General features: G+C 51.1%; 1 protein-coding gene and 1 long non-coding RNA gene across 4 annotated transcripts in view; one reads left to right on the forward strand and one right to left on the reverse strand.

Annotated features, from left to right (window-relative positions):
* Positions 1–11,067, reverse strand: part of LOC122470104 (splicing factor SWAP) — a 69,696-nt gene extending 58,629 nt beyond the window's left edge. Inside the window, exons 1-4 of one of the 2 annotated variants that reach the window (XM_043557275.1) lie at positions 10,690–11,067; positions 7,932–8,101; positions 7,220–7,351; positions 2,981–3,066 (exon numbers count right to left, since the gene is read on the reverse strand). In XM_043557275.1, coding sequence (XP_043413210.1) covers positions 2,981–3,066; positions 7,220–7,351; positions 7,932–8,101; positions 10,690–10,907 — 606 coding nt within the window. In that variant the 5' untranslated portion in view covers positions 10,908–11,067. Of the gene's footprint in view, positions 1–2,980; positions 3,067–7,219; positions 7,352–7,931; positions 8,439–10,689 lie in introns of those variants that run through there. The other variant, XM_043557277.1, reaches the window with a different exon arrangement.
* Positions 11,068–13,488: 2,421 nt separating this feature from the next.
* On the forward strand, positions 13,489–20,517 carry LOC122470105. Of its 2 annotated transcripts, XR_006293825.1 has the most exons (4): positions 13,489–14,670; positions 14,837–15,009; positions 19,825–19,999; positions 20,096–20,517. It is a non-coding gene; the product is annotated as an uncharacterized LOC122470105 (long non-coding RNA). The 2 variants fall into 2 exon arrangements; XR_006293824.1 differs by having other exon boundaries at positions 13,489–15,009.
* The last annotated feature ends 5,842 nt before the right edge of the window (positions 20,518–26,359 follow it).

A 26,359-nucleotide genomic window follows, 5' to 3' on the forward strand; every position in this document is an offset into this window, starting at 1 on the left:
CATTCTGCGAGAGGCATCAGCAGCACACGCGCACGGCACACATCGGATGTGCTCCACGGCGCGGAAAGTCCCTGCCAGTCCCAAGAAAAAGGCAAGAACTCTTCGGGAATGCAGAAATAAATCACACTGCTTTTTGCTCCCACTCCCATCCCGTGGCGACAAAGGCCCTGAATTAGGATGAAAATAACAGCCTAATGCGAACCATCGATCCAGCTGGACTCAGCGGCTCAGAGTTACTCTCTCACACTCTAAACCTCAACGTCTCTCCCGTGCAAACGGGCTGACAGCCGCCCCTGCCTCAGAGCGACTGGGACCACGATGACGGAGCGAGAACACGAGCAAAGCACCAGGTACGCGGCACGCAGCCAGTGAACGGTAAGCACGCGCTGTCCCTAACCCAGAGACGCAAATGCGCACGTGACGGCAATGGCACACCGAATCCTTCCCTGCTCGTCCTCTGGTTTACCAAGTGTGCCCCAGCGAGCGCGTCTCCCGGGGCCCACGGGGCAGCACCGCCAGCCCCCGCGGCTGACCACGGTGACACGTGACCCTGTGCACCGCAGCGTCCTGGGGGCTGGGGGATACTCCCTCCGCCTTCCCGGTGGTGCTCCGGGTGTGGGCAGGACTCGGGAGGTGACCAAGACGGGCAGGCAGGTCCCTGAGAAGGGGACACGGGGCCGAAAGCACACGCTGGGACAAGTGATGCCAGGCTACACACTCGGGGAGAAACAGGTCCTCGCTTCCCCTGCGACCTGAGAAAACACGCCCAACCACCGGGAGAAGCTAACACGCTGTGGGGTCACTCGGGGGCGGCGGTCTAGAGGCCCAGCAGGAAGTGGAGCCAGGACGGCTGCCGGGCTTTGACCGAGGACAGAACCGGTGGCCAGCACCCGCGGTGGCCCATCTGGAGCAAAGGCCAGCACGCACCTCCCAGAGCGCCGTGCCTTCTAACTACTCCTCACTCTTCACGCAAACCCCGCGGAGCCTGGACTCATTAGGCTCTAATCCAAAAGCCTGGTTTAAACGTCAAGAATCCCCCAGGGTGCCCGCTTTCCTTACCGAGCAAGGGCGACCCCCGCCCACGGAGACAGCAATCCCCTCTCTGCGTACGAGCCGGCGATCCCGGCATTAATCCCCGACGCAGGCACCTCTGTCTGCTCTGCTCGCCCGCTAATGGGGACATCACGGTGTGAAGCGTGTACGAGCCACTGCCCCCAAATCACAAGTGCTCCCAAGAGCGACACCAGCACAAAGGAAGACAGCGCTGCCTCCAGCGCCCCGACGGGCACTCAACGGCTTCCACACAATCCAACCATCTCCCGCTCCAGGGGCTGCGCCGTACCAATATCACAAGGACTCTTTAAGGGGAACACAGCAAATGACTATCTGCTCTCCAGTGGGCAGCGACTATTCTTAGCTCCAGCAGACCATTCAACAGCTCAGTGAAGCTTAGGCTGGCCCAGGATATACAGCCGTTACGTATTTTAAAAGGAAGTGAACAACGCGATAAAATCTATTACGCTTCTGTGTTTATACCTGCATGAAAGTTTAAAAACAATCTTTCACGTAAAAATAAATAAAATTCCACATAGTCAACCTTACATAAAAGCTTCTAGCATTAAACACAGGTAAGGGAGCAGCCCATTTTTAATGGGTCTCTCGTGTAGAATAAAGAGCATGTTCCAGAACAAGAATACAACCCATAACAGCACACAGAAAACGTATTAACGCAAGTCCTAGGATATCAGATGTTCAGAGCACATTTCCAGCTTTAGCTACCACAAACTGGTAAGTGCTGGAAACGGGGAGGCAGACACAAGTAGCAACTGCATTCAGCAAAACCCAAAAGCACGTGGCTCGTACGTGAAAGAAGGCAGCAAAAGGCAGGGTGAGCGCACACAGAGGACGGATGGGGTGGGGGCAGGGCTGCTCTGTGTCCCGGGCCATCATCACCCGGAAACGAGCAACCAGGGCGGCAAACACAGGCCGAGTGTGGAGACGATGAGACCCTCACGGGCAGCTTCGGCGCCCGCCGTCCACCCGGAGGCTCAGAAGAACACAGGGCACGAGCAAGAATCCAGAACACCTGCATCCGCGGCCCTAGTGACCCAGCAGGAAGACGTCACAGAAAAGCCACACTGAGCGCCAATATCCCTCCTGAGCACGCACACACAGCAGAAATACTCCCAACGTCCCTACTGAACACACAAAAATCGCATCGAGCACGGGGACTGGGGGTGTGAGGCCCTGCCTGCCATGTGCACGGCCACGTCCTTCCCTCTCCCTCGCCTGTGAGAGGGGGACGGGAACAGGAGGTATCGCTCAGGGTCCTCGGCCTCACGATACGGCAGATCAAGCAGCCGGAGCACGCCAGGACCGCCGGCGACCCTCAGTGACACCCGTTACAACTCAGCCCGAACTGGACAGGCTCGAGCTGAAGCTGCTGTGCGAGGCGAGCGTGAATCAGACTCCACTCCGCCGGCTCTAGCTGCAGAGTGCCAGGGCAGCCCGGAGGTGCCCCAGGGCCCCGATCACAGGGGACAGGAGGCCTGGCTGCAAGAGCACCCAGGACACCTAAGGTAAAGGCCTACAACTCAAGGGCTCACAAAAGCCACCCCAGCAAAACCCGGGACCAGGCACCTTCACTGAAAGCCGGGCCGCCTTGAGCGAGACTGTTTTTATGTCTGAATGTGGCTAACGGCCTACTCACCGCCAACCGCGCCACTCAACCCCATGGCCTCTGACCCAGTTCCTCAAGCCCCTGATGTGCTGGTCTAGCCATTCTGCTGGGATTCCTCCCTCTCTCTTTAGAGGAAAATGGGGCGGGGGGCGGGGGGCGGGGGGGCTTCCTCCATTAACTCACAAATAGTTTGAAGGCCTTAAAACCTAGCCGTCATGACCACGAGTGGGGTCTCGCACAAGCAGTGCCTCCTGACTCACAGGGATCATGATGGACGGTGCTGTGAAGTGGAAAACATACCAGCTCCACGTCAGGCGGCACATTCAACCCCACGGGGGCGACGAAAGGCTCCTCGTTTTCCTCTATGTTTTCAGCCTCGTTTTTTTCTGCGTCAGAAGAAAACGTAAAGTTCAGAACAACCATCGGGAAGAAGGCAGCCACAGACAGTACACAATGGAGGGAGAGCCGGGAGGGGCGTTACCTGGCTCTCTGCCCTCCTATCATTACCTCTGGAAACCCTTTCCCATCTACCCTCCCACCCTCGCAGGCGCCCCCGCCACCAGGGGCCCTGCTTACCAAGGCACCCGGTCCGCCGCCAGCTCCCCCTCCCCAGCTCTGGGATCTGTGTGTAGGTGGCGCTGCTGAGCCCCCCCCCCCCCCCAACGCTCCGAGCGAGCCCCCCTCCGAGCGGTTTCTGTAGGACCCCAGGGGGGCAGGCACAGCACGGGTGCCCAATTCCAACAAGACCGAATGGTTTCACCGAATGGTTTCAGGCCTTCAGTGCAGCTGCCAAGGCTTCTCCACCCAAGCCAACAATCTCCTACCGCAAATATCAGCTCGTTTGGCACACACACCTGTCCGCCGTGTGGGAGGCGAGGCACTCACCGCACGTTGCAACTTTCTGAACAAGGTACCTACGTGCCTTAGTCACTCAGGGCGTCACCCACCAAGAGGATTAATGACGTGTACAAAAACATAGTAGAAAACTTACAAAAGCCAACATTGCAAGGGACTCCGATACCTAGGGTTTTCTCTCAAAAACTGACATCAAATAAACAGGAATCTTCATCAAAACAAGTGTTTTCACCATGTATAATGAAGTTTCTTGACAAGATGAACAATTTCAAAGGTTTTCCACCAAACCTAATTCTTCTACAAGGCCAAGGAGGGATTTCAAGCAGGTTTCACTGTACCTAAAAATGCTGATGCAATGTAGGCAGATTATAAATTCCATTAAGAATTATTTAACGCTGTCCACTTGTTTTGTGCCTATGTATCCTGTTCTCTCCTAAGAACCGGAGATTCACTAGGGCCTAGAAACTTCCTCTGGTCAGCAACCCCAGCGTCCAGTAACCAAATGACAGTGCAACTGGGGGACCCCAGAGACACTGGTTTGCAACATGTCGAGAAGCAACTTTAAATCTCAGTCTCTTTGGGCGTGGGGCCAAAGGCGTGTGTATAAAAGTGCAATTTCTACTGTAGCTCCCTAAAATGACAGAATGATGGAAATTTCACCTCTTAAGTAGGCTTTCCTTAGTGTGATGCCGCACACAAAACAAAGGCACCAGACTCAAAAGAGCTGCTGGGGACAGGTGGGTTACACAGAGCTCTGTCTGAACACATATCTTACTTCACAGAAAATGGCTTTAGCAGCACAGAATAAAAAACCAACGCGATACTCGGATTCAAATGATCTTTTTTCATAAAAAAGATACTGAATAATGATAAAAAATTGTGAGAATCTGCAGGAACGAACCAGGCCGAAGACAATTTGCTGCGGAAGGAGGAGGGGCTGACACACAGACACAAAGGCACCACAAAGCCTGTTAGCAGCACAGAGCCTAAAAAGTTCAAAAATGCCAGGACGAGAGTAACTGTGAAAATCAAGGAATATTCAGACACATTGAGGGTGCTGGAAAACGAAAATAAAACAAAATGAAACAAAAACACCCTTTTTAATAATGCAACACTGAAGTGAAACTTTGTTGTTAGTGGCGTTGGGCAACAAACTGAGTTCTATTGTGTGTGTGTGTGCGCGCGCGCGCGCAGGTACACATGCCTGCATGCGCGTGTGTTTAATACATATGGCATTTTACTGGCGTCTGGGTGGCTCAGTTGTTAAGCAACTGACTTCAGCTCAGGTCACGATCTCCCAGTTCATGGGTTCGAGCCCCATGTCGGGCTCTGTGCTGACAGCTCAGAGCCTAGAGCCTGCTTGGGATTCTCTGTTTCCCTCTCTCTGCCCCTCCCCAGCTCATGCTCTGTCTCCTAAAAATAAATAAATTTTGGGGCGCCTGCGTGGCTCAGTTGGTTAAGCATCCAACTTCAGCTCAGGTCATGATCTCACAGTTCGTGGGTTCAAGCCCCACGTCGGGCTCTGTGCTGACAGCTCAGAGCCTGGAGCCTGCTTCAGATTCTGTGTCTGTCTGTCTCTCTCTCAAAAATAAACATTAAAAAAATTTTTAAAAGATAAAAATACATAAATAAATGTTAAAAAAATACACGTGGCATTTTATCTGTATTAACATTAAGTTAAACTCAGAAAGTCAAGCTGTAAGTTTCACACGGGCCCAACTTTCCTTGAAAAAATTAATCACCATATAAAGCAAAGTCCTGAAAATATGATTATAAGAAAAAAAAAGTATATAATACTAGAGAACTTTCTGTTAAAGAGAAAGCATACTAAAACTTCAAAGAGAAACAAAGTCACGTGGAAAGTCTTAAAACTCAGTAATTACAACAAAGTTTAATTTCACAGAGACAATATTCTAACCCCTGTAACAGGGGATGGCAACTTCCTGAATGTCAGACAGTAAGCATTTCTGGCTGTAGATGGTTTCTAGGTGAACTACTCAACTCTGCTGTTGAGGCCACACAGACACTATCCACAAATGAGCTGTGTGCCAATGAAACTTCATTTACAAAAACCCGCCAACGGGGGTAGTCTGCTGATCTCTAATCCAGAGCGTTAAGAAATTACCATTACGAATTTTTCCAATATTATGGATTTGTCACTTGATCTCACGAAAGCCATTTGACCTTCATAAATTTCGATTCTTCACTTACATACTTGGTTTGGAAAGAAGACAACGTAACCTCAGCCATCCAGAACCCTGACATAGGTAACTTGCTCCGGATAAAGGAATGAGAGTGTTCACCGCTTAGACCTGCCAGAACACTTCCGATGCAGCGTAACTTCTGAAGGTATGGAATACCTTAACAAAGTTTTGACTCAACACAGTTCCCATGACAGTGGAAAAGTCTCTCCAGAAGCACGTAGAACAGAGTCGCACTACGACAGAGACCGTGTTGCTGCCCACAGAGTCATGAGCAGGACAAGGGGAAGGTCAACAAGGGTGGATCTGGGTGAATCTGCTCTGCATCGTGCTGTCCCAACAAGGAGACCCCCCCCGCCCCCAGTGAAGGGGCAGGAGAACCCAGCGCAGCCGCACCGCGCGCAGGGCAGACCACGTTTCAAGGTTAAACTGCTGTAACCACTTCACACTCGTTGGGGGGTTTGTAACTTAAAGAGAAACAAGTAATAGACTGTGAACTCTAAAAATCCCTGTATGACGTGATTCTAGTTTATTACTGTAAACATTTGAATAGGTTTCTAAAGCTATAGTTCTCCTTCTCTGTAATATTTTTATCAATTTTTTTTAAAGTAGGCTCCACACCCAGTGTGGGACTCCAACTCACAACCCCAAGATCAAGTGTCGCATGTCTACCAACTGAGCCATCCAGGGGCCCCCTAACGTTCCCCTTCCCTCTAAACAGAATATCCTGAATACGGTGATCAAGCCCCAAAGTTCCCGGTTAGTGTTACTGTCACTGGTAATCAACAGGTGATTACCATATGAGGCCCAATGACTCAGGGCTGACAGAAGTGACAAAGGACATTTGTGTCTGTAGTACAGGAGTCCCGAGTGTTTAGCGGCACTTTTTTTTTTTTTATATTCAACGTTCCCAGCATTAATCCAGAAAAACAGATTTTAAAATCTTCAATGTTACATAAATATTACTGTAAAACCCCAAGCTAAGTGGATATTGCGGGTCCTACTGAGCCTACCTTGTGCTCTTTCCCGTTTGGGGGGAAGTGACTCCACAGGCGTCCTTCTACTGGAACTTGTCATTATTTGGGGGGGGGGGGGGGGGGAGGGTCGGTCATGGCGGGGGGGGGGGGGGTGTGTGAAGCAGGTTCACGTGAAGGTCATGAGCGCCTGTCCTTCTAACGCCCCGAGAACGAATCCCTACGAATGTCAGTGCACTCGTGACCGGCTCAGAAACGAAGGATCCAGGCTGAGCAAGTGCCAGTCACCCGAGTCAGAGAGAAGTGAGCAACGAGATCCAACGCGGACAAGTCTGGACGCACTTTCCACCGCCCCGGACACTCACTGTCTAGTTCCTCGCTCGGTTTCACCCTAAGACGGAGCCCCACGGTGCTTGGTGTCACAGCGATGGCCCAACTGCCTGGCCGTGACCGCTCCGCGGGCCATGCGCCACCACCGGCGTGCCACCGGGCCAGCCCTCTCCTCTCACCTCTCTGTTTGGAAGGCTCCTCCTCCTCTGTGGGTTCCGATGGGTCGTAGTAATCGCTGCCGTAAGTGAACCCCACTGCGTTGTAGCTCCCGTCCTCGGCCAGTGCCTCACTCAACCGCTTGTATTCTTCCTCTTGAACAAAAACGAGAGTTTTGTTAACAAGGGCGGAAATTTACGGAGAAAAAGTTTACACATTTCTAAAGTTGCAGCTGTCAGTAAAGCATACAACACGCTTTTGTCAACCTCTTTTTGAGGCAAAAACGTTTTGAGAAATTCACGCTTCATATCGATCAATATGTACTTTTGCCAGTACACGTTTACCACAGACAGCAGGATACGCGTCTTTTGTGGAAAGTTTCTTCCTGCTGAGAAATTTGGGGAGTAAGAACCGTATTAAAGATTAAGGCAGAGACAAGAACATCAATTTTAGTTTATACGATACTGTTAAAGAAGAACAATTAAAGAGTTTGGTTTTTGTTTTTTCAAATCCCAGTCTGCCCTCAAAAGCTGGGAAAATTCTTTGTGGCTCTATATATAAACTATCCTGAGGTCCTCTCAGAACGCAAAGACTCCTGTTTTTCCAATCCACTGGGTACTGTCAAGATAATATCAGAAAGAGTGAGTATAAAAAAAATGAATGGGAGTAAATTTTAAACACTTAAAAATTTTTTTAAAGTGTGTTGCTTTGAAGTAAGTTTGTCCTGAGCAGTACCTTGCCTCGCCTCCGCCTCAAGCAAGTCCGTATGCAAGGCTAAATACCTCTCCTCATCACACACGGCATCTATTCGTGCCTCCTCTTCAGAGAGCTGGTAGTCACGATTCCACGTGGAGTACTCAGCATCGTACTCAGAAAGGTCATGCAGGTGACCGCGCCCATCGTATCTGTAACATGAACAAGCTGGTCAACGGAAAGAAGGTAACGTCGAGATGGGTGTGTGTGCGACGTTTCACACATGTATACTTACCGATCAAAACAGAGAGATAAAAATATGGAAACAAACATAAAAAATCCTCTCGGGTTTATATTTAATTTGGCTAATCACATCTCACCTACTTTTACACTCAAGTTATCTTAACAAAGTCTAAATTCCTTGGTATAATATGATAAAACTTATAATTAAGGTAAACGATCCTTTAATAGCATAAAGGGTATCCACGTCACTGGCAGAGCTTACCGTTTATGGTTCGGTCAACCATTCAATGCCATTTGCCAAAAAAAAAAAAAAAAAAAAAAAAAAAAAAATTTTCTGGAAAGTCAAATATCATAGCTTACATTCACACAAACCGAATACATAAATACCTATCCGTAAGAACCCAACGGTCGAAATTTCCTCGCTTCTTTCTGCTAGTCCCGAACTCTCAGGAGAGATCTTCACCAAAGAAACTTGCGTCCATTGGAGGTAAAATCTTGGCTAGGCTCGCCCCCTAGCCACTTGGCTGAGGAAATAAGTGCTGGGTTATGTGATAGAGAGACACACATACATAGGAACAGTGACATATACATGCAGTTTAAGGAGGTTCACCGGAAACAGAGCAAAACTATGAGAAGGTGTGGCTTATTCTCTTCTAAACTTTATTCCCCGAGGAAACAACGTACGTGAAGACACATCCGTGTTTACTTGCATGGACCAACAGGCACTTTGGCCAAATTAGGAATAAGAGCACTTTCTGCTATATTTTTACCATAATAATTCAACGAAGCTGCTGTCGACATGCAACATCAAAGGGTAAGAGAGCCAGAAACACTCAGATTTAGAGTTGCAAAAAAATAGACAGAGGCACACACAAAAGTCTGCCTAATTTTTTAACGTTGACTTTTGTAATGAGGACCAAAAGGTACTTAAAAAAACAGAACAAAAAAGACATTTATAAGAAAAAGGCCAAAATTCCAGAGTAGCCAAGTTATTGCATTTTATTAAATTGCAAAATTATTTTTACTTTGACGTAAACCTCCTTAACTTACAAATGTAGATCATTATTTGAAACTATTACACATGTACATGTGTGGCGTTTGCTCCCCGTTCACGGAAGGCCTAACTCCAGTCACATACAGAACGATAAGGAAAACTGCCTAAAGAGCTCAGACTTCACCGTTGACCAAATTTTCATAACAAATAGCACAAGTAACGCTTTGGAAAAGCAAGCCGCCTGACAGCTCAGGCAACCTCGTTCAATAGAAACTACGGTTTAAAGGCACAACGTGTTTGAGGAGGGCGAGGCGTCCCGTCCGGACCGATCCGGCAGCCCTCCCTTCAAGAGTCACTGTTGCCTAGATCTAACTCCAAACGGAAATGTCAGGGGTGGAAAAAGGCCTATTTGGTCATTAATGTGTCCATTTTTTGGCCAGCGCACAGGTCATCCCTACAGTCACGTTCCAGGGCTTTGTAGAATCCAGCTTTAATCAAACGACGGGCTTCCTTCACTCGGAGAGACTATTCCACAGTTAAATGGCTGGTCATCCTTAGCTTTTCAGTCCGGGCCCCAGAAGCAGAGTTGCCAAACCGGCAAAAAACAAAACAAAACAAAACAAAAAAAACCAAACCAACAAAAACCCCAAGAAGGAGAAGGAAAGAAAGGGGGACTGAAAACATGGGGGGGAGAGGGGAGCAAACGGCCTACACCATGTAATGCCATCCTTTTCAAATCAAACATCTTTAGACGTCCCCGACCCCAGTACCCCTCTGCCCAAAGTGGCTCAACACCCTCCGGGGAGATTACCTAAAGCAGGTTTGATTTGAAAAGAAACACATCTATATCCCAGTTCCGCCCTTCGGTTTTAAGAGACCGTGAAACCAGCCCTAAGAACACTACCTCTAGGAGCAAAGCCAGTGTCTGCACGAAGTCAACTGGCTTCCAACTGATTGGCAACTTCACCCTCTGGTCTGAATCACCCAAACCAGTTCAGATTATCACGGGGTGGGGGAGGGGGGAGGCTGACGGAGTCAAATGTCACGCCGGCAAAATACGGGCGCTCCACGGAGGGCGCCGGGGGCTTACGAGGTTCGAGGCGCACTCTGGGGGCCCGAGAAGTTTTCTAACCGCGCGGCCTCAGTGTGCGGCGTTTCGGGGTGTCCTCCCACCACACGGAGCTGTGGGAGCGCCGCGCGTAGGGAGGCAGCGCACGACCCCAAGGCAACGCGGGTCGGGGGAGGCCAAGGCACCGGCAACTTCCACCGCGTGGAGTGGCCAACTGGAACCAGTGACAGGGGTGAGGGGTCGCGAGGGGCTGCAGGAGCAGAGACGATCCCTCCAGCGGCAGACACGGCACGCCAACTCCAGCCAGTGCCTTAGGGCAGGTTTCACCGTCCCCCTCCCTCTAAAACCAGGGGGATGTAAGGACAGAGGAGGGGGTCCCCCGGATCCCCGCTGGCTCCACAAAACCCTCTTTAGTCCTGGCCATCAAGTCAACATCAGACGAAATCAAGCGGGCGAGGGAAGGGGAGGACCGACGGGTGGGGGGAGGAACCGACCTGTCGATGAGGATCTTGTGGTCCCCCATCCAGGGGATGAGGTGCTGTCCCTGTTCCTGGGCCAGGGCCCGCTCATCATCCCGGAACAGCTTGCAGGCATAGCCGAAAACCAGCAGCTCCACTCGGTTCCCCCCACCGCCGGCACCTCCGGGTCCGGCCTCCTCCTTCGCGCCGCTTTTCCTCTCCGTTTTGGCACGGCCTCCGCTCGCGCCGTACATGACAGCGTCCCCGGCGTCCAGGCTGGTCCTCTTCTGCGCCGCGCGGATGTCCCCAATGCCTCCGCCTGGCCTACCCCCTCAGTCAAAAGCGCCGCATCCCGGGCCCAAACTCGACACCGCCGCCATAGCGGGCAACAAAATGGAGGAAGCGCAACTTCCGGCGACGGGCAGCCCTACTTCCGGCGACAAGCTTCCGCAGATTCGCTACCCCTCGGAGCCGTTTGAACCGCTAGAAAGTATTTTGGCTTTAGCCTTTTGCATTCGGAGGCGTCGCCACGGTGGGAGCTGGTGTGGTCAGAGGACAGTGCATGTTTAGCGTTAGTTTTCTCAAACAATTATCCAGAACAGTGGCGAAAGCGCGGCGCCGGATTGCGCGCTACCTGCATCAGGCCGGCGGGCGCTGGGCGGAAGGAGGGTGGGTGCTGCGCAGGTCGAGTGCGCGGCTCGGCGGGGCGGCCCCTCCCTGCGTCGGTGCGAGGTCTCCCGGCCGCTGCGACCGGGGCAGGGGTCTGGGGGGTCGGAAGCCGGGGGGATTCGGGGCCCGGGGCACCGGGGGATTCTGAGACTGTGGAGCTCTTGAGGCGAAGGGCTGGGGGCCGGGGAGCTCGGGGCCCAGGGCCTGGGGGATTGGGGGCTAGGGCCTGGGGGAGGGGGGAGGTGCGGGGAGCTCGGGGGTCAAGGGCCTGGGGGGGGGGGTTGCGGGGAGCTCGGGGGTCAAGGGCCTGGGGGCGCCAGGCAGCTCGGGGTCCAGGCCTGGGGGTCCGGGGACAGGGGGAGTCTGAAGAAGGGCCCGGGCCAGGTCCTGTCCAAGGCGATCGCTTCACCTTTCTGAGGTTCTGGTAACTTCTCGGTCCTGGAGACCCGGACCCTCCCTCGTCCCGCCTCCTTCGGAAGGTGCCCTCAGCGGATACCACAGGACTTAGTAGGCCGTGAAGCCCCTCGCAGTAACCGGATTTTGTGTGGTCGGGGTTGGTGGAGGGGGCCCGCTTCTCGGAGACCAGCCACCTGGATGCGGGGTGGCCGCCGAGGAGCTAACTCCGGGGCCTCGGTTTTACCACCTGTGTTTTCATTAGGAGAGTGGCTCCTTCTGGTGCACCCTAGACTGTCAGCGGCTGCCGTGCAGAAGCGTTGCCTTGGGCCCAGAGCCCTCTCTGCACTGGGTCTGATGCTGGCAGTGACGTGGACGTTCTTCTCCCGCACCCACATCTCTTCTGCACAAACCAGTGACAAGTCTTTCTGCTAGTAACGTTGACATAGCGCATTCAAACCTTAATAGGGTTTTAAAAATTAAGCCACAAGCAGTTCCCACCTCAGGGCCTTTGCCCTTGAGATATCTTTGGGGGTGTCACTCTTCTTGCTTTTTATGTGGCAGGCTCCCCATCCAGGGCTCAGTTCTGTCCCGTTCTCAGCCAGGCTGTAGGTGTCCCCGCTAGAGTGTCTCGCGCTGCTCGGTCCTGCCGATCTGCCTTTGGGGTGCCCACGCCACCACCCCACATTACCTCCTGTATGCAGCACCCACCCCTCCCCCATTAGCTTCAGGAAAGCTGAGGTTTGTGGGTTCACCTAGGCATCCCCACGGCCTGGGGTAGCACCCACACGCAGTAGAATGAACGTGACCGAGCCATCATTCTATCTGGCTCCCCAGGGTGCCCTGCTGCCACTGAGGGGGGCCTACCGTGGCTCTCAGTTATTTGGTAAGTCCCACCTGGTTGGTCCAGGCAAGTGCTGGGACTCTGGGTTTGCTTTGAGCTTTCCCTTGGGTTCAGAGAGCAGAGGAAGGCCCAATACTCCTAGCCAAACTCCACCCCTCCTTTGACCTCAAGAGGATTCTGGAAGAACCTCCAGACCCTGTGCAGATGGCCTTCTCAGCCCGGCATGGGATTTCGAAGTCCTGGGTTGCATTCCTAACTCTTAATTTCAGTTCCAGTGGAATTTGGAGTTAGTCTTGTTCTCTTTCTGAGCCTCTCTTTTCTATAAAATGGGGGCAGGACAGTACTCTGTCCCTCAAAAGACTGCTGGAGATCTTAGGACTGATGCTCCAGGATGTCTGTTTGGCCCCAAGGGTGTTTTCAAACGAAAGCACTGAAGCCTGTGTGCCTGGGGCGGGGGTGGGGGGGGTGGGGAGGCAGGTGTTGAACGGGCTCCCTGGTTTCTGAACGGTGGGTTGCCGTGCAGCCTGCTGCTGCTCGTGAAATCGGCTTAGGGGCTCCTAACCAGCACGGACGCATGAAGAGAAGATCTTGAGGTTGTCTCTTTGCATTTCCAAATGAATCTTCGCATCAGCTTCCCCAGCTCTTCCCAGAAGCCTATGTCTGTTTACGTTGGGATTGCTGGGGAGAGTTGAGGCCTCTGCGGTATTTGCTCCTCCAGTTTACTAGGCAGAAATCTTTCAAAAAGTCTCAAAAGTTTTCTCGGTTTCTCCGCAAAGGTCTTCTGCATGTTAGATTTATTCCTAGATTGGGGTGCCTGGGTGGTTCAGTCGGTTAAGCGTCCGACTTCAGCTCAGGTCATGATCTCATGGTTCATGGGTTCAAACCCCACGTCGGGCTCTGTGCTGACAGCTCAAGAGTCTGGAGCCTGCTTCTGGTTCTCTGTCTCCCCCTCTCTGCCCCTCCCCCGCTTGTGCTCTGTCTCTGTCTCTCAATAATAAATAAATGTTAAAAAAAAATTATATTTATTCCTGGATACTTCACTCCTTGATGCTGTTAGGCCCCTCACTTGCAAATTGTTTGTTGCTAGGAATACAGTGTTTAAAAGCCGATTTTGTGTTCGGCTGCCTTGCTCAGTTTCATTATTCTCCATGATTTATCTGTAGATCAGTTTGGATTTCTGATGTAGACGATCATGTGGTCTGTAAACGATGCCCACTTTCTTCTCAATCCTAGCGTGTTCTTCCTGGCCCTTGTTCTGTTCTTTATCTCTCTCCCCTCGTCCTGTGAGCTCCTCTACTCCAAGGCAGAACCCGCGAGCGCTGTGTCCCTTTGTCTGTTCCCGGTGTGCACGAAAGTTTTCCCGTCTCTACAGCTGAGTGAGGTCCTCCAGAAGCAGGAGAGACGGGAGAGCGCTGGGTTTCAGGGGGATGCATTGAAGATCCTCTTACTAACAGAGAAGGTATTAGGTGGCCCAGCCAGCCACAACAGCTCCGTTTTACTTCATTCCTACTGAATGTGTCATCAGGTGGTAGGGGAAGACCTGTAAACACGTTATTACTGCAAAGGGGTGTAGAATGTGTGAGCCTGAAAATGCTGTGTTTAAAAATAACAGCTCACCCTCGTTGAGCACTTTATCAGTCACGGTTCGATCAGGAACACAGAGGTGGTTTCGCAGAGGGAAGCTTCCTGCCTGAACAAATAATAACGGCCTAGGAAGAGCCGCAGACAGCTAGGCAAGGCAGCCCAGAGCCCCCGCCCCCCTCTGGGCTGGAGGAACAGGTCCCTGGTGGCGTCATCGCAGCCCGTTGGGGGCCGGAGCTGGAGGCTGGGACCGAAGGAGGGGCTCGGAGAGCTGGCCCCCGGAGGAAGCTGAAGACGACGCCAGAGATGCTTCCAAAACCGAGGACAGAAACACTCGGGCTTCCCTCCTCCCAGCCTCCAGTGCCCGGCCGGACCGAGGTGGGAGCCAGCAGCCCCGAGCCCGGAGACAACTTGCAGGAGGAGCCTTCTGGGACCCTGAGCAGAGGGTGACAATGGGTGTGGGGACACAGGCACCCCCGAGCACGCGTGTTGCCCACTTCGTCCTCGAGGCCCCGTGACAAAGAAGCCAGGTAGAGTAGAAGCTCAGGTAGAGTCACAGGCTAAGCCTGGCATCACCAGACCAAGACAGTCACAGTTTTGGGTCTCCCAGTAATCGACTCTTACCAGTCAGTCAGGAGTTGCCCGGTGGGCACTAGTTACATGGTCTGACCGACAGAACCCTGCCGTCTCCTGAAGGAAAGTAACAGATGCGATGACCACCCTGCGTTTCCGTGTTGGGTGACTGCCTTGTTCCTGCCCCCTTCTGCCTGCGGGAGTCTGTGCACGGCTCCTCGGAGCCCGTCTGTCTGCTGGCTGGATGCCACCGATCCTGAATTATTGAAGAGAGGCAGAAGGATCTTTAAAATGTGGTCGGTTGAATTTTGTTTCTTTTTAAAATTTTTTTTATTTTTTAATTTATTTTTTTTATTTACATCCAAATTAGTTAGCATATAGTGCGACAATGATTTCAGGAGCAGGTTCCTTAATTCCCTTTACCCATTTAGCCCATCCCCCCTCCCACCACCCTTCCAGTAACCCTCAGTTTGTTCTCCATATTTAAGAGTCTCTTCTGTTTTTTCCCCCTCCCTGTTTTTATATTATTTTTGTTTCCTTTCCCTTATGTTCATCACTTCTGTGTCTTGAAGTCCTCATGAGTGAAATCATATGATATTTGTCTTTCTCTGACTGACTAATTTCACTTAGCATAATACCCTCCAGTTCCATCCACGTAGTTGCAAATGGCAAGATTTCATTCTTTTTGATTGCCGAGTAATACTCCATTGTATATATATACCACATCTTCTTTATCCATTCATCCATCGATGGACATTTGGGCTCTTTCCATACTTTGGTGGTTGTCGATAGCACTGCTATAAATATTGGGGTGCACGTGCCCCTTCGAGTCAGCATTTTTGTATCCTTGGTTTAAATACCTAGTAGTGCAATTGCTGGGTCGTAGGGTAGTTCTATTTGTAACTTTTTGAGGAACCTCCATACTGTTTTCCAGAGTGGCTGCACCAGCTGGCATTCCCACCAACGATGTGAAAGAGATCCTCTCTGCATCCTTGCCAACATCTGTTGTTGGCCTGAGTTGTTAATGTTAGCCATTCTGACAGATGTGAGGTGGTACCTCATTGTGGTTTTGATTTGTATTTCCCTGATGATGAGTGATGTGGAGCATTTTTTCATGTGTCAGACATCTGGATGTCTTCCTTGGAGAAGTGTCTGTTCATGTCTTTTGCCCATTTCTTCACTGGATTATTTGTTTTTTGGGTGTTGAGTTTGAGAAGTTCTTTATAGATTTTGGATACTAACCCTTTATCTGATATGTCATTTGCAAATATGTTTTCCATTCTGTCGGTTGCCCTTTAGTTTTGCTGATTGTTTCCTTCCCTGTGCAGAAGCTTTTTATCTTGATGAGGTCCCAGTAGTTCATTTTTGCTTTTGCTTTTGCACATCTTCTTCCGGAGACGTGTTAAGTAAGAAGTTGCTGCGGCAGAGGTGAAAGAGGTTTTTGCCAGGTTTCTCCTTGAGGATTTTGATGGCTTCCTGTCTTACATTGAGGTCTTTCAACCATTTTGAGTTTATTTTTGTGTATGGTGTAAGAAAGTGGTCCAGGTTCATTCTTCTGCATGTCGCTGTCCAGTTTTCCCAGCACCACTTGCTGAAGAGACTGTCTTTATTCCATTGGATATTCTTTCCCGCTTTGTCAAAGATGAGTTGGCCATACGTTTGTGGGTCCATTTCTGGGTCCTCTATTCTGTTCCATTGATCTGAGTGTCTCTTCTTGTGCCAGTACCATATTGTCTTGATGATGACAGCTTTGTAATACAGCTTGATGTCTGGGATTGTGATGCCTCCTGCTATGGTTTTCTTTTTCAAGATTGCTTTGGCTATTCAGGGTCTTTTCTGGTTCCATACACATTGTAGGATTGTTTGCTGTAGCTGTGTGAAGAATGCTGGTGTTATTTTGATAGGGATTGCATTGAATATGTAGATTTCTTTGGGTAGTATTGACATTTTAACAATATTTGTTCTTCCTATCCAGGAGCATGGAATATTTTTCCTTTTTTTTTTTTTTCTGTCTTCAATTTCTGTCATAAGCTTTCTATAGTTTTCAGTGTGTAGATTTTTCACCTCTTTGGTTAGATTTATTCCTAGGTATTTTATGGTTTTTGGTGCAACTGTAAATGGGATCGATTCCTTGATTTTTCTTTCTGTTGCTTCATTGTTGGTGTATAGGAATGCAATCATTTCCATCCAATGATTATAGGATGCATTGATTTTATATCCTGCCACTTTGCTGAATTCATGGATAAGTTCTAGCAGTTTTTTGGTGGAATCCTTTGGGTTTTCCATATAGAGTACCATGTCATCTACGAAGAGTGAAAGTTTGACCTCCTCCTGGCTGATTTGGATGCCTTTTATTTCTTTGTGTTGTCTGATTGCAGAGGCTAAGGCTTCCAATACTAGGTTGAATAACAGTGGCGAGAGTGAACATCCCTGTCTTGTTCCTGACTTTAGGGGGAAAGCTCTCAGTTTTTCCCCACTGAGGAAGATATTAGCACCAGGTCTTACATATATGGCTTTTTTGATCTCAAGGTATGCTCCTTCTATCCCTACTTTCTTGAGGGTTTTTATCAAGAAAGGATGCTGTATTTTGTCAAATGCTTTCTCTGCATCTATTGAGAGGCTCATGTGGTTCTTGTCCTTTCTTTTATTGATGTGATGAATCACATTGATTGTTTTGCGGATATTGAACCAGCCTTGCATTCCAGGTATAAATCCCACTTGGTCGTGGTGAATAATTTTTTTAATATATTGTTGGAGCCGGTTGGCTAATACCTTGTTGAGGATTTTTGCCTCCGTGTTCATCAGGGAAATTGGTCTATAGTTCTCCTTTTTAGTGGGGTCTCTGTCTGGTTTTGGAATCAAGGTAATGCTGCCTTCATAGAAAGAGTGGAAGTTTTCCTTCCATTTCTGTTTTTTGAAACAGCTTCAAGAGAATAGGTGTTAACTCTTCCTTAAATGTTTGATAGAATTCCCCTGGAAAGCCGTCTGGCCCTGGATTCTTGTTTTTTGGGAGATTTTTTTTATTACTAATTCTATTTCCTTACTGGTTATGGGTCTGGTCAAATTTTCTATTTCTTCCTGTTTCAGTTTTGGTAGTGTATATGTTTCCAGGAATTTGTCCATTTTTCCAGATTGCCCATTTTATTGTCATATAATTGCTCATAATATTCTCTTATTATTGGTTTTATTTCTGTGTTGGTTGTGATCTCCCCTCTTTCATTCTTTTTTTAAATTTTTTTTTCAACGTTTATTTATTTTTGGGACAGCAAGAGACAGAGCATGAACGGGCGAGGGGCAGAGAGAGAGGGAGACACAGAATCAGAAACAGGCTCCAGGCTCTGAGCCATCAGCCCAGAGCCTGACGCGGGGCTCGAACTCACGGACCGCAAGATCGTGACCTGGCTGAAGTCGGACGCTTAACCGACTGCGCCACCCAGGCGCCCCTCCCCTCTTTCATTCTTGATTTTATTTATTTGGGTCCTTTCCTTTTTCTTTTTGATCAACTAGCTAGTGGTTTATCAATTTTGTTAATTCTTTCAAAAAACCAGCTTCTGGTTTCATTGATCTGTTCTACTGGGTTTTTTTTTTGTTTGTTTTTTGGTTTCAAGAGCATTAATTTCTGCTCTAATCTTTATTATTTCCTGTCTTCTGCTGGTTTGGGGTTTTATTTGCTGGTTTTTTTCCCATCTTTTTAAAGTGTAAGGTTAGGTTGTGTATCTGAGACCTTTCTTCCTTCTTTAGGAAGGCCTGGATTGCTATATACTTTCCTCTCATGACCACCTTTGCTATTTCCCAGAGGTTTGGGGCTGTGGTGTTATCATTTTCATTGACTTCCATATACTTTTTAATTTCCTCTCTAACTTCTTGGTTAGCCCATTCATTCTTTAGTAGGATGTTCTTTAGTCTCCAAGTATTTGTTACCTTTCCAGTTTTTTCTTGTGGTTGATTTTGAGTTTCATAGCATTCTGGTCTGAAAATATGCACGGTATGATCTCGATCTTTTTGTACTTACTTAGGGCTGATTTGTGTCCCAGTATGTGGTCTATTCTGGAGAATGTTCCATGTGCACTGGAGGAGAATGTATATTCTGCTGCTTTAGGATGAAATGTTCTGAATATATCTGTGAAGTCCATCTGGTCCAGTGTGTCATTCAAAGCCATTGTTTCCTTGTTGATTTTCTGATTAGATGATCTGTCCTTTGCTGTGAGTGGGGTGTTGAAGTCCCCTACTAGTCTGGTATTATTATCAAGGAGTTTCTTTATGTTTGTGATTAATTGATTTACATATTTGTGTGCTTTCACATTTGGAGCATAAATGTTTACAATTGTTAGGTCTTCTTGGTGGATAGACCCCGAATTTTGTTTCTTAACGGCCTCTTCCTGAAGAAGATGCTACTTGAACTAAGTCTCACAGAGATGTTCATCAGCCTGTCGTCCTGTCGGAGGCCGCAGATTGCTGGGGGCCTGCCCCGGGGCCTCTGCCTCTCCCCACGCAGGCAGCTGTCCTACCCATGTCCTCTGTGCCCCTCTGTCTCTGGGAGGCTCATGCTGGGAGACGTCTAAAACGCCTGTTCAAGGGGCACCTTGTTCGCTCAGTCGGTTAAGCGTCTGACTTTGGTTCAAGTCATGATCTCACGGTTCATGAGTTTGAGCCCTGCGTCGGGCTCTGTTTGGACAGCTCAGAGCCTGGAGCCTGCTTTGGATTCTGTCTCCTCGCTCTCTGCCCCTCCCCTGCTCGTGCCCGTCTCTCTCTGTTTCTCTGTCTCTCTTTCTCCCTCAAAAATAAACATTAAAAAAAAATAAACAGCCCCTTCAGTTGGAATGTTGCACAGGGAGGGGGATGTTTTCCTCAGGAGGATGTTTTCTCAAACCGGAGCCATGGACACCAGCTGGCCACCTGCCTCTGCCGTTATGCCCATGGCATAGAGCATCTTGGTCGCAGTGTGGCTCAGGCTTCCTTCAAGCCAGTATTGTAACAACCTGGTTTGAAGACAAAATGGGGCTGTGCCAAACACCGTGTCGTGTGCATCGGCTGGTGATGTCTTGTTGTAAAGACAAAAGACCTGTCACGCACTTAGCCCTTAATAATCGGTTCTCCGTCTTCCTCCCCAGGCTTCTCCCCTTGTGTTATTTCCAGAAGCTTTGAAAGCCCAGGAAGAGAAAGCACTCTTTCAACGTGACAATTAATACCAACTCCCCGGACACCAAACCGACATCTTATTTTTCCTTTTTCTCCACGAGCACCGTTTGCTGGGTCCAGAAACAACCACCAAAGTAAAGCCCCAGAGTAAGCAGCACAGTGTCCCATTTCCCCCCCTTTTCTGGCTGGTTTCATACCTGATATAGCCCTTCACCCAGGACCTCTCCTCTCTTTGAAATCTAGTTTTCCGGGTGAGAGGCTCCGAACCGTCATGGGGAAGCGTATTCTTTCCCACCGGTCGTTGCAAGCACGAAACGGGCCCTTCCTGTGCCGGGAGCTGGACTGGGCAGGTGGCTCGTGGCTCTGGTGCAGCTCAGCTGTGTTATTCCCGACGCTTCGGTCACCTTCACTTCCCAACTGTATGGATTCACTGTTTAAAAATATGAGACTATGGGGGCGCCTGGGTGGCTCAATCGATTAAGTGTCCGACTCGATTTCAGCTCAGGACGTGATCTCACAGTTCGGGAGTTCGAGCCCCACGTCAGGCTCTGCGCTGACATCGCGGAGCCTGCCCGGGATTCTCTCTCTGCTCCCCCCACCTCGCTCTCAAAATAAGGGAATAAACTAAAAAAATAAAAATATGGGACCCTGTATTTTACTCCTTACCAAGTTGTTCCCGGGCATCGTTTCACTCACCGATGGGTGTTACATTCAGGCTGAGCTCTGGAGAATGAGTGATTCGTGAACCATCATCTCGGTGGAGCCATCGCAATACATTTGGGGTCAGCCCTCACCTGGGCCCGAGGTGCGCTGTGGGCCTTAAGGAGCAGGTGCGTGGTTACGGTCCGTCCGTGCCTGGTCACAGCTGCCCGTATCTTCCGTTGTCTTGAACGCCCGCCGCATCTTTCCTGTTAAACGTGCCAGTGCATCGGCACACACACCGTGAGCGTGGCCCCGTGTGGCCAAAGGGACTTTGCAGACGTGGTTAAGTTAAGGGTCTAGAGATGAGGAGGTCATCCTGGATTATCTGGGTGGGCTGAGTATCCTTAAGACAGAGAGGTAGGAGTGGCCAAGTCAGGGGAGAAGACTGTGGGAATAAGGACGCAGATTTGGGTGACGTGGTGACTTCTAGAAAGTGGGAGGCAAGAAAGGATCCTCCTGAGGCTCGGGTGGAACCAGCCCCACCCACACCTGCTGTTAGCCCTTTAAAGACTCATTTTGGACTTCTTTAAAAAAAATTTTTTTTTAACATTTATTTATTTTTGAGACAGAGAGAGACAGAGCATGAACAGGGGAGGGTCAGAGAGAGAGGGAGACACAGAATCTGAAACAGGCTCCAGGCTCTGAGCTGTCAGCACAGAGCCCGACGCGGGGCTCGAACTCACGGACCGTGAGATCATGACCTGAGCCGAAGTCGGCCGCTTAACCGACTGAGCCACCCAGGCGCCCCTCATTTTGGACTTCTTATCCCCAGAACTGCAAGAAAGAAAGTTCGTGTTGTGTTAAGCCACTGAGTTGGTGGTCATTTGTTAACAGCAGCCCTAGGAAATTCATGCGTCTGGTGACTATATTGAACTTTCTCGGGAACTGCCAAACTTTTCCAAATGGCTGTACCATTTTACATCCCACAGGGCACGGTGTGCTCAGTCCTGTCGTGTTTAGCCATTTTGTGGGTGTGTAGCTCACTGTGGACACCGGCTGGCCACCTGCCTCTGCCATTATGCCCGTGGCATAGAGCATCTTGGTCGCAGGGTGACTGGTTTCGATTTGCGTTTCCCTGTTGACTAATAATGCTGAGGTGCTTTTCCTGTGCTTACCGGCCGTTCAGGTACATTCTCAGGTGAAGTGTCTGTAAAATCTTTTGCCCATTTAAAAATTACGATATTTTCAGGGCTCCTGGATGGCTCAATTGGTTGGGCATCTGACTCTCGATTTCAGCCCAGGTGATGATCTCGCAGTTTGTGAGTTCAAGCCCCCGAGTCAGGCCTGCTGCTGTCAGCACGGAGCCTGTGGAATTCTCTCTCTCTCTCTCTCTCTCTCTCTCTCTCTCTCTTTCTCTCTGCCCCTCCCTTGCTTGCTCTCTTTCTCTCTCAAAAATAAATAAATACAAGCATTTTAAAAATTACGATATTTTCCATATACCATGATACACTGATTTGTTTTCTTCTTAACATCAACTATCACCCCGATTTTTATCATGCCTGTTTTTTATACTTTAGATGAATGGAATTGTCTAGTCTGTGCTCTTCTGGATCTGGGGGCTCGTTCGCCAGCAGGTTGGCAAGTCAAGTCGTCCGTAACATGGAGTGTTCTTGTCCAGTTCGCTCATTCTCATTGCTGAATAATATCCGGTCGTGATAACACCATCGTGTGTTCACCTACTCTACTGTTTATGGGCATTCGAGTAGTTTCCTTTAGGGACTATTTTGGAGAGTGGGGCCGTGACCGTGCTTGGGCGTGCCTGTTTGCACACGTTTACGCTGGTATTTGCCTCGGGGTGGAATTGGTGGGTTCCAGGGTATTCAGCTCGAGTTCATACTGCCAGGCTGTTCCACGGGGCGTGCCAATCTGGCCCAGGCCGTGTTGTCACTGGGCACCTCCCCAGTGACGTGTTGGAGGCATACCCAGGCGACCCCGATGCCGATCAGGGAGGCTGACGTCGTCATCGTTGCGCTGCGGGAGCCCGGCGGAGTGTCGAGATCGGAAACCAGGGCCAGGGATGGGGTGGGACCAAGGGTCCGTGTAGGGATGAGTCGGTGAGCACCTGTTCGTGCCGCCTCTGTGGCCAGCACCACCGCAGAAAGCATCTGGCCCCGGATGTTGCTGGGGAATTTGATTTAGAGGCACATATGATCGCTTCAGCGTGTGGGGGCGCACCGGCAGTTTGTGAAACAGGTGTGGTGGCTTTGAGTGGCTCCTTCTGTTGCCAAGTGACAGGCTTTCCTGTCTGTCAAATGAGCCTGAAAAGGACCGCGTCGAAATGGCGGCCTCAAACCACCCTTGTCCAAGGGCATCCTCAAACGAGCCCGTGCTACACCCAAAACTCTTCTCCAAAGCAGGGACAGAAATAGAACAGTAAAACGCTTTCTTCGGCAGAGCCTGACCCCGGAGTGATTTCTTTCCACACGGAGCAGGCGCTTTGTGGACTGGCTCGCTGTCCTTACATCTTCCTGGAACAGCCTGATTGTTACAGGGGTCCCTCAAATTGTCTTTTCCTCTAAGTCAGGAGCATTAAACCCGGGTGTCTACAGGGGCCAGGCACGTGATGCACAGGAGGTCCCCTTGGTGCTGGAAGGGGACGCCTTGGGGCTGGAGGGTGTCTTCCTCTAGAAGAGGACCTTCCGGGCCCTGCAGGGACCCCAGCGCAGGGGCTTGGTGGGGGGGGGGGGCAGCTGGCAGTCTCGTTTCTGTGTGATCCTCCCCTCCCCCACACACCTTTTTTTAAGTCAGAGAAAGCGGGCCAAACAAAGCAGTTTTCCCTCAGGCTAGCACTTTGCAGCCTCAGTGCTGAAAGCTTTTCAGTGGTGTTTTTGACCACGTTTCAAGGCGGGGGCTCCAGCAGAGACACTGGGGCGCCTCAGAACCCAGGGAAGGCCTGAGTCTCGGCCCTCCTCGCTGTCCCTGGGCGCGCCCCGAGAAGGGACAGAGGAGAGTCCCACCCCCCACCGTGGGCGGAGGTTTCTGGAAACCACTGTCCTCCTGCCTCAAGGACGGAGAGGCAGGTGTGTGTGATAGTGACCCCCAGCCAGGCTGGCCTCGCAAAGGGTGGGGGGCGGGCTGAATCGGGAACCTCTGACTAGCCGGGGCCTGCAGAGTTCAAGTACAGCCACCAGACGCAGAAGGGCTGGAGGGAGGGAATCCTGGCAAGGCTGAGGCTCTCAGGCTGTGAGAGACTGATTAGCATATAAATGATGGCTGGCGGGTGGTGGTTCTGGTGCCCAGGGACCCATTTTGTTCACGCAGAGTTAAGCCTCACCTGGATCCTGTTTTCTCTACGTGCTCGGTAAACCTTGTCTCCTGGGCTGGCCGGGCTCTGCCCTCCTCCCTGCGAGCCCTGCGTTAGGGTCATCTGAGCGAGTGGGGTTTTACTGGGACGAAACCCACCCGACAACTCCCTGGTCACGGTCTCCGGAGGCCCGGCCCCCACGCAGCCCACCCAGAATACCCAGGTATCCCACGGTGGATTCTGGGTCCTGAGAAACCTTTGAGGTCGGTTTGCAGAACTTTGCGGGGGTGGACTCACCGCTATGCCACCGACGCAAGGACAGAGGTGGATTTGGAGTAGAGACATCTACCTGTAAATTCTCTCCCCAAATTTTGTATTTACTCTGGGATGGGTCAAAGTCCACAGAGGGTTGTTGTGTTTGTTCTGTTTTAGTCTGAAGCAGTGTTTAAATATTTGGAAGCTTCTCAAGGAATGTCTGGACCTTGGGCCACGATTCTGGCATGGAGTTGCTGTTCTGGCGAGAAGCACACGGCGATTCCACCCCTCCCCCCACTCAGCTTTGCCAGGCTTCACCCCTTAGACACGGGGCCTGAGGGGCCTGTGGGGGCGGCCTAGGAGACATCCAGGTGATGGGGTCTGGGAGTGGTGGGAGTCAGGAGCTGATGGCCAAGGAAGAATTCCTGAGACGTCTTTGGTTTTTAGTGAAGCCCGGAGACAGGACCCGTGGGCAGGATGAGCACCACTGGGGCTGTGAGGGGTGACTGATCACATGCGTTCAGGCTGGGGGTGGTGAGGCATAATGTAAATCTCTAAGGGATTTGAAAGTTTTTTAAATGCTTATTTATTTTTGAAAGAGACAGAGAGAAGACCGAGCATGAGCCGAAGAGGGGCAGAGAGAGAGGGAGACACAGAACCCGAAGCAGGTTCCAGGCTCCGAGCTGTCGGCACAGAGCCCGAGGCGGGGCCCGAACCCACAAACTGTGAGATCGTGACCTGAGCTGAAGTCAGATGCTTAACCGACTGAGCCACCGAGATGCCCCTGAGGAATTTGGAAGCAAGGTTTCCAGGACCCTGACGGGCTCGTTGCTGTTAGGAAAGGTCATTTATCACTGCCTCGTAAGACCTTACTCATGAGGCCCTTCCGACGTACATCAGGGGCGCCATATGCTTGGAGGATGACCGCCAACCTATGTCTTGGGGAGTAGAGATAAAGGAAGTTTCCAAAGGAATATTTATATGTTAAAGGAGACTTTACAGGATCCTGGGGGGTCGGGGCTAAGATTGCCCCGACCAAAGTGTCATCACGGAGGCAGCTGATCCCCTAGAAGAAGGTCACTCTGCCTGTGTCACGGACTCATGGGCTGTAAGGAAACTGTCGCCTTTGTTTCCCATGTGACAGAAGCGGGGCGCTTATGGGGCACCCACTTAACAACTGCTAGAGGCTCTTCAGGTCTGTAAACACTGGGACGAAGCTGGGGGGGCGGTGGCCGAGTGCATCCCCGGCCTCACCCCCCAGCTCTTCTCACGCTGGCCCCTCAGTGGGTCAGACGCCCTCACTTGGTCGGAGGGCTCCGTGTCACAGAGCAGACACGCGCCCCTTCCCCTCCCTCCCTCCCCCCTTCTCTCCGCCTTGGTTCCCTGTCTGTGCGGAGGAAGGAAATACTAACACACAAGACCCCACCTCCCGGGACCAGAGGGCAGGGGTCCTGCCAGGTGCCCTGAGCCTCCTGAAGACAGTCCTCGTGCTGCCCCCTCTTTCTTGTCTGTCTCTGTCTCTCCATCCCTGTCTCTTTTCCACCCCATCTCTCTCTTCTGCGTCTGTCTCTGTCTGTCTCTGTCTCTGTCCCTTTCTCCGTCTCTCCCTGTCTCTGTTTCTGTGTCTGTCTGTCTCTCTGTCTGCCAGTCTCTCTCTCTCTCTGTCTCATACATTTAGTCACTGAGCTGACGGGTCAAAGGTGATCATTAAAAGCCCATCATCTCACAAGAGACGCTTCTACCCAAACGGGGCTTTGAAACTGCCCCAGGTCACTGCATTCACTCCCCAGACAAAGGGGCTGAACGCTCTCTGCTGCCCCCGCTGCCGTCTCCGCGGTGAGGCGGCTGGGACGCCCCATCTGCCCGGCTCGCGGCTCCCCCGGGGCCTCTCCATCTGGGCCTTTCCGCCGGGTTGGGCTGACCCTCCGTCCGGAGCCCCGTCCTGGAACTGCCCAAAGCCCGTCTCCACCCAGCAGGGTCTGCTCTGTTGATCAGCGGCCACCTCGACCTTCACGACTGGGAGCCACTGCTGTGGCCCTGTCGTGGCCTCATGGTAAAGCGTAAGCGTGAGGACTTGGGAGGATGTGGCAGCCGCCGGGCCAGGCGGGAGGGGGGCCTCTCCGCGCAAGCCCGGACCTGGCCCCTGGGGGACAGGACTGCTCCCCGGCCTGGGGGACCAGAGGGTTGGGGGGACAGCGTCCACTGAGACTGCGTCCCGCCCCGTGCTGGGTGTCACCAGGGTGGCGGCCCCAGGGACCGGCTCGCGGGAGCACCCTCCCGGTCCCCTCAGCCCCACCTCGTAGGGC

This window comes from Prionailurus bengalensis, chromosome D3, assembly GCF_016509475.1.
Source record: "Prionailurus bengalensis isolate Pbe53 chromosome D3, Fcat_Pben_1.1_paternal_pri, whole genome shotgun sequence".
Lineage (NCBI taxonomy): Eukaryota > Metazoa > Chordata > Mammalia > Carnivora > Felidae > Prionailurus > Prionailurus bengalensis.